Source organism: Drosophila miranda, chromosome 3, assembly GCF_003369915.1.
Source record: "Drosophila miranda strain MSH22 chromosome 3, D.miranda_PacBio2.1, whole genome shotgun sequence".
Taxonomy (NCBI): domain Eukaryota; kingdom Metazoa; phylum Arthropoda; class Insecta; order Diptera; family Drosophilidae; genus Drosophila; species Drosophila miranda.
In genome coordinates, this window is record NC_046676.1 from 18484742 (window position 1) to 18500228 (window position 15487).

The following is a 15487-nucleotide window of genomic DNA, read 5'->3' on the forward strand; positions in this document are numbered from 1 at the left end:
AGCGCAGACGAGAGACACAAAAGATAAGCAGAAAGTTATCGGCACAACTCCATTACCAAGTGCGAATCACATTATTCAGAAGTTAAATATAACATATCAAAGGGTTCCGAATTCACAGTAAATCAGTTATCAAATCAACTCGAAATAAAAGGTAAATCTCAGAGAGTGAGAGCAAGTGAAACCAGTTTTTCAACCTTTCAGATATTCACCACAAAAGCATATACACATAGTATAGTCGAATGTCCAGACACCGCTTTATATATAGGACATACATACATCCATATGTACATAGTTTTTTAAAAGTGTTCAAGTGTTAAGGGGCTCGTCAAGAGAAGAGCATACACACAAACCTTTGCTTTAATTTTGAGATAAATATTTCATAAGAATTGTTTATATTTCACGTGAGCAGATACATTTGAAAACAATGTGGCCAGGTTTTCAGTGTATTAAACTTTTCGTTTCGCTATTTATTCCATTCCTGCACATCCATTTATCTATAGTCCATATAGAAGTGTTGAGTTGATTGCCCTAGGGCACTTTAGTCTCAATTGTCTGCTCCTGCTCCCTCGACACTTGGAAGAGGAGGCCTGTCTTTTGAGAAAATCAAGTGGCCGGATTGAAACTGAGGGTAAATTGAATCCAATTGAATCAGCCCATACCGATCTCATCCCATCCCATCCCATCCAGCCTGCGAGCAGATTTGCAATTGTTTTTGAGAATGGTGCAAAGCACAGGAACGGAAACCCTAATTTAATCGTGTTAATTTATTCCAATTTAAAGAAACAGAGAAAACGAAAATATTCCCTAATAGAATTGCATTTGAATGCTGTTCTGTGCGGGTCTGGTTTTACATTCCAGAGGTCAAGCTGTTATGCAAATGGAACAATAAAGCTAAATGGGAAAGTGTAAACAAAGTTAACTTGTTTTTTTGCCCGCTTATCTGCGCAGTTGGTCTTTTGGGGGCTCGTCAGTCTATAAAGTGCAAATCTGAACGATATTCACATCTAAGATAAGGCTCAGATGATTACTCATCCATACGGTATTGTACTCTCTAAGCTACGAGTAATGTAATCCGAATCCCATCCAGTAACATGATCGGCCTACATTACCACCAATATTCAACGGTATACTGTAAAAGCTTTATCGAGCCAGGCACCACTTATTGTTTGTTTATTCGTCTGCCAGCCATATGGTTTGCCATGCGATTACATGAGCGAGTAAGTAAGTCTGTTCAGGTGTCTGGTCTGCGATATAAATACACCAATAGTACGAGTCTGTGGCGGAATGAGCAATTAATCGACTCTTATCACAAGAATTGGCACTGCCTGGCACTTTTTTGCTGTTACTAATAGCACAATTTGTTTATCGCATATTATTTTCGTTCCGTTGAAAAGCTATGCTCTGTCTGCACGTGTCTTTAAAAACGGAGACGCAGGAGCGCGGCCAACCGGCGAAACGGAACGGCATCGACTAACATTTGATAGCTCCAAGCGATAAAAGGGGATACCGAAAATAAATGACGCAAAAGAAAGATAAGTCGCGCAACCGGCGCACCCTGCTAGGAGGGGGTGTCCAGGAGGAGGGCCCCAGGATGGAGCCAGCAAAAACGAACTAAGAAAAAGGTGAAGTCATATAACCATTTATCCTAAAAGTATGCTTCATAATTGATCCCAGATTTGAAATGGAAATAGTTAATTATTTTCACATGTTGTTCATATATTTTAGTGCCTCGTCTTGTGTCTCTGCGGTGAAGTCATTGCTCTAGAACTTTTGGTGCTCCGGTTTGGTAGGTTTGGTTTCCCGCATGTGACAAATTCAAATAAATCCGACACATGACGCCATAAATGACGAAAGCACAACCAAAGAGACTGAGAAGGGAACGTCCAAAACGGTCGTTGAGCGTCCAAAGTACCCTAGGATATCAAACAGACTTTAGCAATATTCGATAACTCATCGATGCTTATCTACTCTACGTATTTACTTAATCTTCTCAAACTGACTAGAGCGATATTAAGTGCTGTGTCCGAAACTAATATACCCTCTTTCGCGCCCTCTTAAGCTTTCGCTGTGCTTGATGACATCAGCAGCAGCTTTTGCTAAACTCTGACTCATAGAAGTGCCGAGAGAAACTAGTTACGAAAACTACCCTTGAAACACCGAAGTCGTCATACACTCTTTCAAGTCTAAAATGACTTATATTTTTTTTGAGGTGTACCATATACATATATGTACATATGTACTTATGCTATACATAATCATGGAGGAAATGATTTTATTAATCAACCTACTGCAGCACAAGGCATGCATATGCATGCAGAAATCAAAAATAGTTACCAGCAGGTACAGTCGTCTACTTTCTGGTAACCAGACACAATGATCGCACACCACAACACAATGCCAGAGCGAAAGCTGTTGGAGCTTTTAGTCTGTTTTCGCACTGATGCCGCTCTCTCACCCATTTGGGTCGTGTGGGGCTTACTTGGCCGGCAAATTAGCTCTATGACGGCAGTTCCAATCTGAATCTCAATAAGCGAACAACGTAAAGTGAAAAACAGCAATCATGACCATTGGTGAGTACCTTGGAGTGAGTGTGGATGGAGTGCATAGAGCTATTGGATAATGGAATATTATTAATTGGGTAAGCGTTGACACAACGAGACACAGCGGCAAGAGGAATACAGAGAAACTTTTGGCCCAACGCCCAAAGCAGAAGCAGAAGCGAAAGAACTGTGTCAGTATTCTCCTAGAATCGAAAACATCTGAAGTAAACGAAACGTATAAATCATCTGGTGGCGAAGATTTCTGATTGTTAGGTTATTTTTTATAGTGTCAATTGATTTATGCCCTGAAGAGATGTAAAGTAGTTTCGCGGGACTGGACTGTGAAAAACGTAGGCAACTTTCCCCTTGTCATCATCCAGATTCAATTATCGTGCAAACGCGGACAACATCTAATTTTGTTGCCATTCAAATTGTCCGAAAATCATACATAGTATACAGCAAATCAGACTGAGTCACACCTTGAGTCTTCGCCTTGAACTCTGGCAATAATCAATAAGAATGTGCTAGGGAGGAACCAGAAACTGGGGGTCAGACACGCGAGATGCACCTAAATGATGTCATGGGAATAATGTTGCTTAGGAAAAGTTTTCGTGTAACAATCACACAGATCCAAACAGATCCAGTCAAATGTTCGTATCTGTTCGAGTATGGGTTACAGACACCATAGACCTGGCTCACCTCACTCTTGAGCTATAAGCTGGGCTCGGCCGTAGCTTGAGTGCTAGAACGGGATAGAACATTTCAGAAAAAACGAACAGAAATTGGAATGACATCACGCCGAATGCCGCTAATAAAGAAGCGAAAACAAAAACAGACGCTAAACATTCTGAGAAACATTCTATATCTGTCGTGGTATACATATAGAATATATAAACATAAAAATAACAGCGAATTCTTTTGCGGTACAGCCTGTTCCAGTTCTAATATTTCTGATAGATTCACTCTGTGGTTTGTGGCAGATGTTTGGTGATCAAACATTCGATCAAGCCTCCAAACTTTCCCACCACTCAGATGTGGTTACAGGTACAGTTGCAACAAAAGCTAAAAGAGTGCCTCTTTTTTCACAGAAATCAACACACCCGATAAATTGGAGTACCAGTTCTTCCCGGCCAGCGGTGGAGTGTTCACCTTCAAGGTGCGCTCGCCCAAGGATGCCCATCTGGCTCTGACCCCCTCCCCACAAGAGAGCGGACCCATCTACGAGATCTTCCTGGGCGGATGGGAGAATAGCAAGTCGGTGATCCGCAAGGACCGCCAGAAGCCCGAGTTGGTGGAGGTGCCCACGCCCGGAATTCTGGACGCCGGAGAGTTCCGCGGCTTCTGGATTCGCTGGTACGACAATGTCATTACTGTGGGTCGTGAGGGCGATGCTGCCGCCTTCCTCTCTTACGATGCCGGAGATCTGTTCCCGGTGAACTTTGTCGGCATCTGCACGGGCTGGGGTGCCAGCGGTACCTGGTTGTTGGATGGTGAGTTTTGGGACTGGAGGATCACAAAATGGCCCTGAGAGTAACGCACCTATTCTCTTACAGACTCTGCCCCATCGGCCCCGGCTATGGGCTTTGCTGCTCCAACGGGCAGTGGTCCCGGATGCTGGGTGCCAGCCGCCAACGGAGAGGTGCCACCAAATTCCATGCAGGGAGGATTCGACGGAAGCGAGCAGTTGTACATTGCACGCGCCCGCCATGAGGGTGATCTGATTCCCGGCAAGCTTCATCCTTCGCACGGGGTCACCTACATTGCCTACGGAGGCGGCGAGCATGGACACGGCGAATACGAGGTCCTGTGCGCCGGCGGCGGCCAATGGGTCCCCGTCGAGGCTGGCAACATTCCACCCAACGCGCTGCCCGCCGGCGAGACTGCCGAAGGTGAGCCCCTGTTCATCGGCCGCGCCACCCACGACGGCACCATAACCGTGGGAAAGGTTCAGCCCTCTCACGGCTGCTGCTACATCCCCTACGGCGGCGAGGAGCTGGCCTACAAGGAGTTCGAGATCTACGTCGCCAACTAAATCTGGGATACCCTTTGGGAATCTCGGAATCTCTGAGGAAACACGCACTGAATCACAATTGTTTATCTGCGCGGCTTACAGTTTAACTGGACGCATAAATTATGGATTATATTTATTCTTGCATTTCTATTCAATATTGTTAACGAATCTCGAATCGACGTCCGAAAGTTTATAATTTTGTTCGCACAAATTGCTAAAATAAACATTGTATATGTTTAAGAAAAATAAAAAAACACGCCCTAAAGTAGGCAACCACATGTTGAATTGTCTCTGATGGAAATACTTGGACGAATGAGAAATCGGGGTAAATATTTTCTTGGGATCTATCCCTAACGACAAGAGATTGTTTCCGAAAGAATCCTTGGATTGGACTGTCGTACTTCTGTGGATGATAATTGACATGCTTTCCAATGAAAGAAGTTCTGTTTTGCCCCTCGGATTCCATTTATCTATGAAATACCAATGAAAGTATTATTAGAACGAAAATTAATTGACAAATTTCTTATCCCCTAATTTAATGGGTCCATAAAGTTCCTTCACCGAAGAGCTAAGTGATGGGCAACAGAAATCAGTTTGAAATTGAGATACAGAGACGAGAGTCCCATAAATATTGCACATTCAAAACACTTTCGAGTACATAAACTTCAATAAATTTGTCAGTCGAGTGGAGGAGCTATCAGCATACCTACCTAGATAAGGATAAGGATAGGGAAAACGATAGGGCCTATGGCCTATGGTGGGAAGGTATAAATACAGTGAGGGATTCGATCTCAGTCAGCATTACTGAAATGGGAAAACTATTGACACTACTCGTCGCCCTCTGCCTGAGCCAGGTGATCGGTGCTGAACGTGAGTGCAACTATAAGTCGTGTTGTATCCGATAATATCCTTTTCCCAAATTCAGGCATCGTGAACTGCTATTGGGGCACGTGGGCGAACTACCGCAGCGGCAATGGAAAGTTCGATGTCTCCAACATCGACGCTAGTCTGTGCACGCATCTGAGCTATTCCTTCTTCGGGATCAACGACAATGGCGATATTAACTCCCTGGACACGTGGCTGGACTACGATCTGGGCTTCATTAGCCAGGCCGTCGGTCTGAAGAGTCAGAATCCCAATCTGAAGGTCCTCGCCGTGGTCGGCGGCTGGAACGAGGGATCCACCAAGTACTCCTCGATGGCCGGTGACTGGTACAAGCGCCAGAACTTCATCAACTCGGCCCTCAACCTGCTGCGTAACAATGGATTCGATGGCTTGGATCTGGACTGGGAATACCCCAATCAACGTGGTGGCAACTGGGACGATCGCTCCAACTTTGTGACCTTGCTGCGAGAAATCAAGGAAGCGTAAGTCCACAGTCCCAATCTCCTAAGAATCACCCTTTATCTGAAAACAACCGTTTTCTCCAATAGGTTTGCTCCCTACGGCTATGAGCTGGGAATCGCTGTCGGTGCGGGAGAATCGCTGGCCAGCGGCTCCTATGAGATCGCCAACATCGCCCAGCACGTGAACTTCATCAACGTGATGACCTATGACTTCGCCATGGCTTCCGATGGCTACACGGGCTTCAACGCGCCCCAGTGGGCTGTGGAGAATGCCATCAACTTCTGGCTCAGCCAGGGTGCTCCTGCCAACAAGCTCGTCCTCGGTGTTGGTACTTACGGTCACAGCTACCAGCTGTCCGACTCCTCCCAGAACTGGCCTGGAGCACCGTGCCGCGGAGCCGGTAATTCCGGCCCCTACACTGGCGACAGCGGATACATGGGCTACAACGAGATCTGTTTGAACAACTGGTACACCGTCTTCGACTACAACAACGCCGCTCCCTACGCCTACTCTGGCGACCAGTGGGTCAGCTACGACAATGTCCTCAGTGTGCAGTACAAGATGGACTTTGCTCTGTCCAAGAATCTGGCCGGTGCCATGATCTGGTCTCTGGAGACCGACGACTACCGCGGACAGTGCGGCGAGTCCTATCCGCTCCTGAAGACCATCAACAGGAAGTTGCGTTGGTAAATGCTTTAGGATCGAGTACAAGTACTATAAATAAAGAAATTATGTATTGAAAACAATCTGGCTATTATTCTTGGTTCTCTTAGTCGTTGGGGTATAACACACAAGCAATCCTATATGGCTTACTTCCCAAGTTGTGGGGCTTATTGGTTTTAGATGAGTATTGCTATCCCCGATGATATGGGGAAACTGGGGGAACGGATCGAGGAATAGTTCATTGAATGCTTAAGACTAATTAAACCATAGTCATAAAGCAAGCATTTGTTTGGTTTGCAATCCAAGGTCTTGGTAATGGACATCAATTGTCCGTACTTTGCTGATCTTTGTGTACATTTATAGTCATACCCACGATCGTATGGCACAGACATTCCATATATTTATAGCTGAAAGATCCAGCAGTTGTGACTCTCTCAAGCTGTGGCATATTTTGGGGGGCTACACAGTTTCCAATCAATCTACTTGAGATCCGATCCCTTGAAAGGTGCAAAGTACTTACCCTATCGTTTTCTTAAAGGCGAGTTTTGAATTACTGCCATGCCAAGCACAAGCACGAGCACAATTTCAAGATGCACTCGAGAGGAGACTCCAAAATTGCTGATCTTTGTGTACATTTATAGTCATACCCACGATCTCTCAAGCTGTGGCATATTTTGGGGGGCTACACAGTTTCCAATCAATCTACTTGAGATCCGATCCCTTGAAAGGTGCAAAGTACTTACCCTATCGTTTTCTTAAAGGCGAGTTTTGAATTACTGCCATGCCAAGCACAAGCACGAGCACAATTTCAAGATGCACTCGAGAGGAGACTCAAAAATTAATATTTATTAACATAATTTAATCTCAAATACATGGAGATATCGATGTGTGTTTTGTGTCAATGGGCACTTGAATAGTTGAAATTTCGTTGGAGGATGCAATATATCAGGGAACTGTTTTGCTTTACGGCGATTACGATCACTAAGAGACTTATCTACGCCACAAACAAACTTCATTTTCTCGATAGATAAGAGCTCTTCGGCAATCGGAATCGGAGGCACTATATAAGCCACGCCAGAGCAGGCCCTAAGCCATAACCTATTTAGAGCGTGTATACCATGAAGCTATACACATTCTGGGCATTTGCAGTACTCTGCCTCTGCCTAGGCCAAGTGGCCACCAGCGAGAGTAAGTTCCTTTGGAAAGGGAGCTGCAAGATCTCTGATCCTAACCCATTATCGATCCATCATCTCCTGCAGAGCTGGTCAACTGCTATTGGGGCACCTGGGCCAACTATCGTCCGGGCGATGGAGAGTTCACACCCTCCGATATCGATCCCTTCCTGTGCACCCACATCAGCTACACCTTCTTCGGGATCGGCGATGGGGGCGAGTTCAAGTCCCTGGACACCTGGCTGGACATGGACGATGGACTGGGTAAGTGACCTAAGCTGCTGAAGGTGTTAGCTTTCCTCCTGGAGATCTCTCTATTCGCTTTTTTTTGGACGAAAAGGCTTCATCAGTCAGACCATTGCCCTGAAGCAACGGAATCCCAAGCTTAAGATCCTGGCTGTAGTGGGTGGGTGGAACGAGGGCTCCATTAAGTACTCGGAAATGGCCGCCGATCCAGGCAAGCGTGCCACCTTTATCTCCACCAGTTTCGCGTTTATCCAGCAATACGGCTTTGACGGTCTGGACCTCGACTGGGAATATCCCGGGCAGCGCGGAGGCAATGAGGAGGCAGATCGTGTCAACTTTGTCACCCTTCTCCGTGAGATCAAGGAAACGTGAGTCTACGATATATCCAGAAGAAATTAGAGCTCAATTCTTAGATCCCTCTCGTCTAAAACACAGCTACGATCGGTATGGCCTGGAGCTGGGCATTGCTGTGGGCGCGTCTGAAAAGTCGGCGAAAATCTCCTATGATATTCCGGCCATTTCCCAGCACCTAACCTTCATCAATGTGATGACCTACGACTTCCACATGGCTCTCGATGGCTACCTTGGCTTGAATGCGCCCCTGCCCGAGGTGACCGAGTCCATTGACTACTGGCTGGCCCAAGGTAACCACAACAGCCTGCCTTTTCCGACTCAGAACTAGCCTCTCAATCGGTACTCCTTTACTTTACAGGTGCACCCGCTGAGAAGCTGATCCTGGGCATTGGCTTCTATGGTCACAGCTACCAGATGGCCGATGCCTCACAAAACTGGCCTGGAGCCGCTTGCATTGGCCCTGGCTCCGCTGGCGTGTACACGCGAGAAAACGGATTCATGGGATACCACGAGATCTGCTTGAACAATTGGCAGACTGTGTTCGACCAGGAGAATGGTGCCCCGTACGCCTTCCAGGGCGATCAGTGGATCGGCTACGATAATCCCGAGAGCATCGAGATGAAGATGAAGCTGGTCGAGTCGCGCAACCTGGGCGGTGCCATGATGTGGTCCATTGAGACGGACGACTTCCGCGGCCTCTGTGGAGAGTCATATCCCCTTCTGAAAACCATGAACCGCGCTCTCGGCAAGGATGTGAGCGGCGGCGGCGGCGGAGGTGGTGGTGGTGGCAATGTGACACCAGCTCCCACTCCTGGTCCAACTCAGGGCGGTGGCGGTGGTGGATCTGGATCCCCAGCTGGAGATTGCTCCAGCGATGGTTATTTCCTGCACAGCAGCGACTGCAACAGATACTACCAGTGCGTCGGTGGCCTCCGCTACGATTTCGAGTGCACCCCGGGCCTCCACTTCGATGTATCCATCAACACCTGCAATTGGCCGGAAGAGGCCAACTGTCCCTACTAAAATTAATGAAAAAATACAACCAAATCAGAGTTTAATCAGACTATAAACACAGAGATCTTTAAGTGGCCAAAAATACTGGCCGGACCCCTGCAACGATTGAAAGATAATCCCAGATTTATGACTAAACAAATTACGATTAGATTCCATGAACAAAAAAAAACACTTGACACTTCGTGCCAATAGTGCTCATAGTATTCAAAATTAGTCACTTGTTCACCGCTCGGCGATCCGGCAGGTCTAGTGATAATGCCTTAACAAGCCATGAGTCAATTTCAATATTGCATTATTGATAAGCGGAATAATAATGCAATTGTCATCGAAACCATAATATTTACCCCCTACAAGGCTATTCCATTGAAATGTATGTTACACATTTGGTACACATTACACAGTATAGTCTCGTAAACTGCTGTCACTATGATTCATACACGACATTCTTGGAATGCCTACTACCATCTGATATATTTTTAGCATTACCAGCAAGTTTCGATGAGAACATTTAGATCAAGTTTGCTTTGGACTCGACATTAAATTGAGAATACAGAATAGGGGCATTACAAGTATTTTTTTTTTTAAATTTCTGTATTTTTAGTCCTGGAAATTTCAAGTTTTATTCTTTTCTTTTGAATTCGGCTCATCATGTGGTCACTTAATTGTGCGTTTTTGCTGATGATCTTTATGATCAGCGGCTGTGCGGCGAAGGGATGTAAGTACAAGGGGGGAAAGAGAGGGGAGTAAAGGGAGAGTAATGTATTGTTTGCGCAGTTAAGATATTCTGTGAATACAATATGGCGTCTTTCGACTATTTGGACGAGAGCAAGTTCAGTAGCTGGGAAATCGATCCCAGACTCTGCTCGTATTTGGTCTACGCCACTGGCGTGGGTGTGGATGGGGAGACTGGTAGTGTGAAGATCACGGACAGACATGGAATATTCGATAATGGTGAGAATACTATAGCATATCGATAGAACCGTATCTAAACACCACCACCAACATACTTAGACCTTCTGAGCTTCGCTTCGATGACTCGGAGAGAAAACGTTAAGCGTTTGCTGGTCTCGATCGGCGGATGGCTAGAAGAGTCGAGCGACTTCTCCAAGATGGCAGCGGACTCTCGCAAACGGGAACGGTTCATAGCCTCGGTGATCGACTTCATATATGAGTGGCGCATGGACGGCATCCAGATCGACTGGCGCTATCCCACGCAGCGCGGCGGCAAGCCTGAGGATCGGAAGAACTTTATTTTGTTGCTAAAAGAGTTAAAGACGATGTACGATAAATACGCTCCACATACCGCTCCGCTGCTGTCAAGACACTAATCAATATTCCGTTCTTCCCTAGGATCGATGGGCATGAATTTATTCTGATGGTGGCAGTTTTGGGGCGAACGGACAAGAGCACCCTGGAATACTATGACATTCCCAAATTGGTCCAGCATGTGCATTATGTCAACCTGATGTTCTACGACAATCGGGATCCGTATCAGATGCATCTCAGCTACAACGCCCCACTCTCTGGCAAAAATGGCGTGATTGAATCCGTAAAGCTCTGGAAGAAGCTGAGCAAAGCGCCAGGGAAGCTGATTCTGAACATTCCCCTTTTCGTGCGCTCCTACATTATGGAAAACGGAAAGACCACCGTCGGTTCTCCCTGCAAGGGTCCGGGCCTCAAGACACCCCTGACCCGCAAGTCCGGCTTCATGACCTATAACGAATGGTGCGTACAGGCAGACACGTGGACGCAGAAATTTGACGAGCAGGCACAGGTGCCGTATGCCTATAAGAACGACCATTGGATTAGCTTCGAGAATAACCGCAGCATCACGGAGAAGTTGAAGCTGCTGAAGTCCCAAAATCTTGGTGGCGCAATATCCTCTACAATCGATGCGGATGACTTTTCCGGCAAATGCGGAAAGCAACACGCCCTGGAACGGGTGATACTGGAAACCCTCGACCCCCAGACAGTCCTGGTGGATGTGGAACCTACAACAGAACCACCACCCTGTCTGAAAGATGGCGTGTTTCGCGACATTAATGATTGTCAGCTCTACTACGTGTGCTCAGCTGGCCAACGATCCGACTACGAATGCCGCTGGCAAGAATTCTTCGACGAGGCCAAGTCCGAATGCAGGCCCATGAAAGAGGTCAAATGTGAGGTATTGGAAGCCGCACTAAAAGCAAGAGAGTTACGCGCTAGTACCCGTTCTATGTAGAATTGTTTCATCACGGATGCTAACACCTTTCCGCCATATTGATTCTTAAAATTGTCGAGTAGCCCACACCATTCATACGTATACCAACCAAACTAACATACTTTACCAAATACTGAGCATATTAAATCTAATATCTGAAAGAATTTGCGCTTTTCTTTTCAAAGAACTAAAGGGTCCCACAATAGTTTCAGTCAAAGCTGAACGACAAGACAGCATATAGACATACTTACTATACGACCTCATTCATGATTCATTTGGTGCACTTCTAGATTTGTATACCTTTTAGATTCTAGGCAAATGAAAACACTCTTCTATTTGATATTTTATCCAGAACACAGCATACGATGCGAGTACTGTCAGAAAAGCGTAAAAATGTTCATTGAAATATTTCCCAAGCAATCTGGTTGCCTTTCTTTTCTTTGCCTTTTAGATTCGATAGAATTCACTATAACAGAATCGCCAGGACGGTTATTCAGAAACACATAATACTCCAAACTTTTCAACTCGCCTGATCTAAAATTTACAGAATATAAAACGGGAAAGTTACGAATCATCGGTTAAATTGAATATATTTGTTTGTGTTGTTTGGATTATTAATACCGTAAATTTCAAGTTTTAATCTTTTGAATTGTGTTCATTATGTGGTCACTTAATTGTGCGTTTGTGCTGATGATCTTCATGATCTACGGCTGTGCGGCGAAGGATTGTAAGTACAAGAGCGGAAAGAGAGGGGAGTAAAGGGGAATCCCAGAGAGTAAAGTATTGTTTGCGCAGTTAAGATATTCTGCCAATACGATGTGGGGTCCTACTACTATAAGAATTCGAGCAAGTTCTTTTCCTGGAACATCGATCTCAGGCTCTGCACGCATTTGGTCTACGGCACTGGCGTGGGTGTGGATGGGGAGACTGGCGAAGTGACGATCACTGACAAGTATCTGCTGGTCGAAAATGGTGAGAATAGATCAATTCTACATGTGTACATGGGGGGATGGGATTCAACCTAACCTTCTCGGACTGTACCCTCAGATATGTTGAATGTCGCACACCGCCTCAAGCGAGACAACGTTAAAAAGGTAATGTTCACAATAGGCGGATGGCTAGAGGAGTCGAGCGACTTCTCCAAGATGGCAGCGGACGCTCGCAAGCGGGATAGGTTCTTCACGTCGCTGGTCGAATTCATGTACGAGTGGCGCTTCGATGGCGTCCAGATCGACTGGCGTTATCCCACGCAGCGCGGCGGCAAGCCTGAGGATCGGAAGAACTTTATTCTATTGCTGGAGGAGCTGAAGATAATGTACGTAGCTTTGAGCCACGGCACAGCTCTTGTGCAACCACTAATAGCTCCCGTTCTTCCCGTTCTCTAGTTGCCAGGAGCATCAATTTATTCTGATGGTGGCAGTTTTGGGGCGAACTGACAAGAGCACCCTAGAGTGGTACGACATTCCCAAACTGGTCCAGTATGTGCACTATATTAACCTAATGCACCACGACAATCGGGATCCGTATCAGTTGCATCTCAGCTACAACGCCCCACTCTCAGGCGAAAACAGCGTGATTGAATCCGTAAAGATCTGGAAGCAGCTGGGCAAAGCGCCAGCGAAGCTAATCCTAAACATTCCCCTCTTCGTGCGCTCCTACATCATGGAAAACGAAAAGACCACCGTCGGTTCTCCCTGCAAGGGTCCGGGCCTCAAGACACCCCTGACCCGCGAGCCCGGCTTTATGACCTACGGTGAATGGTGCATGTACGCAAGCTCGTGGACGCAGAAATTTGATGAGCAGGCACAGGTGCCGTACGCCTACAAAGGCAACCATTGGATTAGCTACGAGAATGCCCGCAGCATCTGGGCGAAGATGCATCTGCTGAAGTCAAATAACCTGGGCGGCGCCATGGCCTGGACGATCGATTCGGATGACTATCACGGCAAGTGCGGAGAGAGCCACAGCCTAGGACGTGTCATCCTCACCGCCCTTGGTGACGTCAGTATTCTGGCTCCCGAAGAGCCCACAACGGAGTCAATGGGTCTCTGCCCGAAAAATGGGTTCTTTCGCCAACTCTGGGATTGCCAGCTCTACTACGAGTGCCGCAATGGAGAGCGCATCGACTACGAGTGCCTGAAGGGCTTTTACTTCGATGAGTCCAGGATCGAATGCATGCCAAAGGCGATGGTGAAGTGTGATCAGAACTTTGTCACCTGGCGACCGGGCCAGCCGCTCTACAACTTCGAGAACATGCCTGTGAATCTCAAGATTGTCGAATAGCCCGATAAGTATTAAGTGTATCAAATAAAAAACATCGAAACGGATAAAATGTGGGCATGGTTAGCACTTTACTGAGGCGGAGTAGTTACAGCCGTCAGTGTGGGGGTCGAAGCTGAGCCCAGTGGGGCAGTCGAAGCTGTGGGTGATCCCTCCATTGCAGTAGTAGAACTTGGAGCAGTTGTGGGGGTCACGTACAAAGCCAGTCGGGCCATCAGCCAGGCAGCTGAATCCCTCTTTCTCCTCCTCCTCATCCAACTCCTTACTCGGTTCGGGAGTCAGACCTGTGGGGGTATCGCTGCCGAACAGCACTCGATTGATCGCGTGGACCAAGGGGTAGCGTTCCTGGCCGCAGGTGCCATGAAAATCGTCGGATTCCAGGGACCAGATCATGATGCCGCCCAAGTGGTGATCCACCACATACTGGGCCTTGAGCGAGAGACTGCGTGGATTCTCATAGCCCACCCACTGACGCTGCCTGTAGGCATAGGGAACCTGCTGGTCCGTCTCCCACTTCTCGGTCCAATCCTCCTGCTGCATCAGCTCGCAGAGCTCGTTGTAGCCTAGAACGCCCGGTTCGCGGGAATATTTTCCAGCAATGCCGCGTCCAATGTGCGGAGAACCCGGCTCATGGCTATCGGCCGAAGCCAAGGTGAAGGAGCGTCCATAAAAGGGGACACCGAGAACCAGTTTCTCCGGTGGAGCACCCGCATTCAGCCAGTACTTGAATATGGCATCCACATTGAGCTGCTTCTGGCGTTCGCTTTTATCGCTGGCAGCGGGATACAGGGGGGCATTGATGCCGACCACCTCATCCCAGGGCCCATGAAGATCGTAGGCCATTACATTGATCAGGTCCAGATAGGGGACAATGGCTGGGATTTCATAAGATGTTTCGGCAGAGAACTGAGCTGATCCGACGGCGGCACTGAGAATATAGCTAAAGGGTTCGAGCCTGGGAAACGTAGAGTGCTCGTGTCAGACAGCAGAACAGTCTATGAACAGACATCCCATATACATTACCCCTCTTTAAGTTCCTTCAGCAAGGTAATATAGTTGGTGCGATCCTCGTTATCCAGGCTATGACGCTGACCCGGATATTCCCAGTCCAGATCCAGCCCGTCGAAGCCGTGTCGCTGCAGAAAGTGGACCACATCATTCACAAAACGAGCCCGCTTCTCGGCATCTGCGGCCACGATTGAGAACTTCTTTGAGCCCTCGTTCCAGCCGCCAATGGCCGCCAACGTTTTCAGTGTGGGATTTTTGAGCTTGAGGGCGTTGAAGCTCTTGATGTTGCCACGGCCACTGTTGTCCTCCAAGTCGAGATAGGAGTCGATGACGCGCAGTTGTCCGCTCTCCTCGATGCCCAGGAAGGCATATATTAAGTGGGTGCACAGAAACGGATCGATATCCTCTACACCGAACTGGCCTGTGCCTGGTCGGTACACTGACCAGGTGCCCTGATAGCAGACGACGTGCTCTGCAAACGTTGGGATTAGGCATCGTTGGCCATCGGAGGGTAGATGGTGACTACTTACTTGACACATTGCCTTGAGCGACTGACGATGCAGCCATCAGGACTGCCCCGAGCAGCAGCACTAGAATTTCCGATGATCGTATCCACATTTCTCTTTGTGAAACTCGTTCTGCATTGATCGAA

General features: G+C 47.3%; 6 protein-coding genes across 7 annotated transcripts; 5 read left to right on the forward strand and 1 right to left on the reverse strand.

Annotated features, from left to right (window-relative positions):
* The first annotated feature begins 2464 nt into the window (after positions 1-2464).
* Positions 2465-4832, forward strand: LOC108159327 (C3 and PZP-like alpha-2-macroglobulin domain-containing protein 8). The gene is made up of 3 exons (XM_017292522.2): positions 2465-2570; positions 3629-4030; positions 4094-4832. Exons 1-3 carry the CDS (start codon positions 2561-2563, stop codon positions 4570-4572), a joined length of 891 nt encoding a protein of 296 aa, XP_017148011.1. The 5' UTR covers positions 2465-2560; the 3' UTR covers positions 4573-4832.
* Positions 4833-5311: 479 nt separating this feature from the next.
* On the forward strand, positions 5312-6619 carry LOC108160974 (acidic mammalian chitinase). Its single transcript, XM_017295274.2, has 3 exons — positions 5312-5421; positions 5477-5918; positions 5985-6619. The coding sequence occupies exons 1-3, from the start codon at positions 5361-5363 to the stop codon at positions 6586-6588; spliced, it is 1107 nt and encodes a 368-aa protein (XP_017150763.1). The 5' UTR covers positions 5312-5360; the 3' UTR covers positions 6589-6619.
* A 1019-nt stretch (positions 6620-7638) lies between these two features.
* LOC108158860 (acidic mammalian chitinase) lies at positions 7639-9458 on the forward strand. Its single transcript, XM_017291591.2, has 5 exons — positions 7639-7749; positions 7821-7997; positions 8074-8347; positions 8415-8623; positions 8692-9458. The coding sequence occupies exons 1-5, from the start codon at positions 7680-7682 to the stop codon at positions 9354-9356; spliced, it is 1395 nt and encodes a 464-aa protein (XP_017147080.1). The 5' UTR covers positions 7639-7679; the 3' UTR covers positions 9357-9458.
* A 92-nt stretch (positions 9459-9550) lies between these two features.
* Positions 9551-11713, forward strand: LOC108158861 (chitinase-like protein 3). Of its 2 annotated transcripts, none has more exons than XM_017291592.2 (4): positions 9551-10062; positions 10122-10298; positions 10359-10626; positions 10698-11713. In XM_017291592.2, the coding sequence occupies exons 1-4, from the start codon at positions 9996-9998 to the stop codon at positions 11566-11568; spliced, it is 1383 nt and encodes a 460-aa protein (XP_017147081.1). In that variant the 5' UTR covers positions 9551-9995; the 3' UTR covers positions 11569-11713. The 2 variants fall into 2 exon arrangements, with proteins under 2 accessions (XP_017147081.1, XP_017147082.1); XM_017291593.2 differs by having other exon boundaries at positions 10127-10298.
* A 239-nt stretch (positions 11714-11952) lies between these two features.
* Positions 11953-13874, forward strand: LOC117188380 (chitinase-like protein 3). The gene is made up of 4 exons (XM_033392165.1): positions 11953-12274; positions 12343-12519; positions 12595-12862; positions 12933-13874. The coding sequence occupies exons 1-4, from the start codon at positions 12208-12210 to the stop codon at positions 13828-13830; spliced, it is 1410 nt and encodes a 469-aa protein (XP_033248056.1). The 5' UTR covers positions 11953-12207; the 3' UTR covers positions 13831-13874.
* Positions 13870-15469, reverse strand: LOC108158858 (chitinase-3-like protein 1). Its single transcript, XM_017291589.2, has 3 exons — positions 15366-15469; positions 14851-15307; positions 13870-14782 (listed from the first exon to the last, which is right to left on the reverse strand). The coding sequence occupies exons 1-3, from the start codon at positions 15451-15453 to the stop codon at positions 13891-13893; spliced, it is 1437 nt and encodes a 478-aa protein (XP_017147078.1). The 5' UTR covers positions 15454-15469; the 3' UTR covers positions 13870-13890.
* Positions 15470-15487: the final 18 nt, after the last annotated feature.

Excerpts from the sequence above, each read along its gene's own strand:
- LOC117188380 (XM_033392165.1), top strand. The coding sequence starts at position 12,208 with ATGTGGTCACTTAATTGTGCGTTTGTGCTGATGATCTTCATGATCTAC. Across the intron at positions 12,275-12,342 it reads CGGCTGTGCGGCGAAGGATT|TTAAGATATTCTGCCAATAC; the intron begins GTAAGTACAAGA and ends TTGTTTGCGCAG. Across the intron at positions 12,520-12,594 it reads GTATCTGCTGGTCGAAAATG|ATATGTTGAATGTCGCACAC; the intron begins GTGAGAATAGAT and ends CTGTACCCTCAG.
- LOC108158861 (XM_017291592.2), top strand. The coding sequence starts at position 9,996 with ATGTGGTCACTTAATTGTGCGTTTTTGCTGATGATCTTTATGATCAGC. Across the intron at positions 10,063-10,121 it reads CGGCTGTGCGGCGAAGGGAT|TTAAGATATTCTGTGAATAC; the intron begins GTAAGTACAAGG and ends TTGTTTGCGCAG. Across the intron at positions 10,627-10,697 it reads CTAAAAGAGTTAAAGACGAT|GATCGATGGGCATGAATTTA; the intron begins GTACGATAAATA and ends GTTCTTCCCTAG.
- LOC108160974 (XM_017295274.2), top strand. The coding sequence starts at position 5,361 with ATGGGAAAACTATTGACACTACTCGTCGCCCTCTGCCTGAGCCAGGTG. Across the intron at positions 5,422-5,476 it reads CCAGGTGATCGGTGCTGAAC|GCATCGTGAACTGCTATTGG; the intron begins GTGAGTGCAACT and ends TCCCAAATTCAG. Across the intron at positions 5,919-5,984 it reads CTGCGAGAAATCAAGGAAGC|GTTTGCTCCCTACGGCTATG; the intron begins GTAAGTCCACAG and ends TTTCTCCAATAG.
- LOC108158858 (XM_017291589.2), bottom strand. The coding sequence starts at position 15,453 with ATGTGGATACGATCATCGGAAATTCTAGTGCTGCTGCTCGGGGCAGTC. Across the intron at positions 15,308-15,365 it reads CGCTCAAGGCAATGTGTCAA|AGCACGTCGTCTGCTATCAG; the intron begins GTAAGTAGTCAC and ends CAACGTTTGCAG. Across the intron at positions 14,783-14,850 it reads CTGAAGGAACTTAAAGAGGG|GCTCGAACCCTTTAGCTATA; the intron begins GTAATGTATATG and ends TACGTTTCCCAG.
- LOC108159327 (XM_017292522.2), top strand. Across the intron at positions 4,031-4,093 it reads CGGTACCTGGTTGTTGGATG|ACTCTGCCCCATCGGCCCCG; the intron begins GTGAGTTTTGGG and ends ATTCTCTTACAG.
- LOC108158860 (XM_017291591.2), top strand. The coding sequence starts at position 7,680 with ATGAAGCTATACACATTCTGGGCATTTGCAGTACTCTGCCTCTGCCTA. Across the intron at positions 8,348-8,414 it reads CTCCGTGAGATCAAGGAAAC|CTACGATCGGTATGGCCTGG; the intron begins GTGAGTCTACGA and ends TCTAAAACACAG. Across the intron at positions 8,624-8,691 it reads TGACTACTGGCTGGCCCAAG|GTGCACCCGCTGAGAAGCTG; the intron begins GTAACCACAACA and ends TTTACTTTACAG.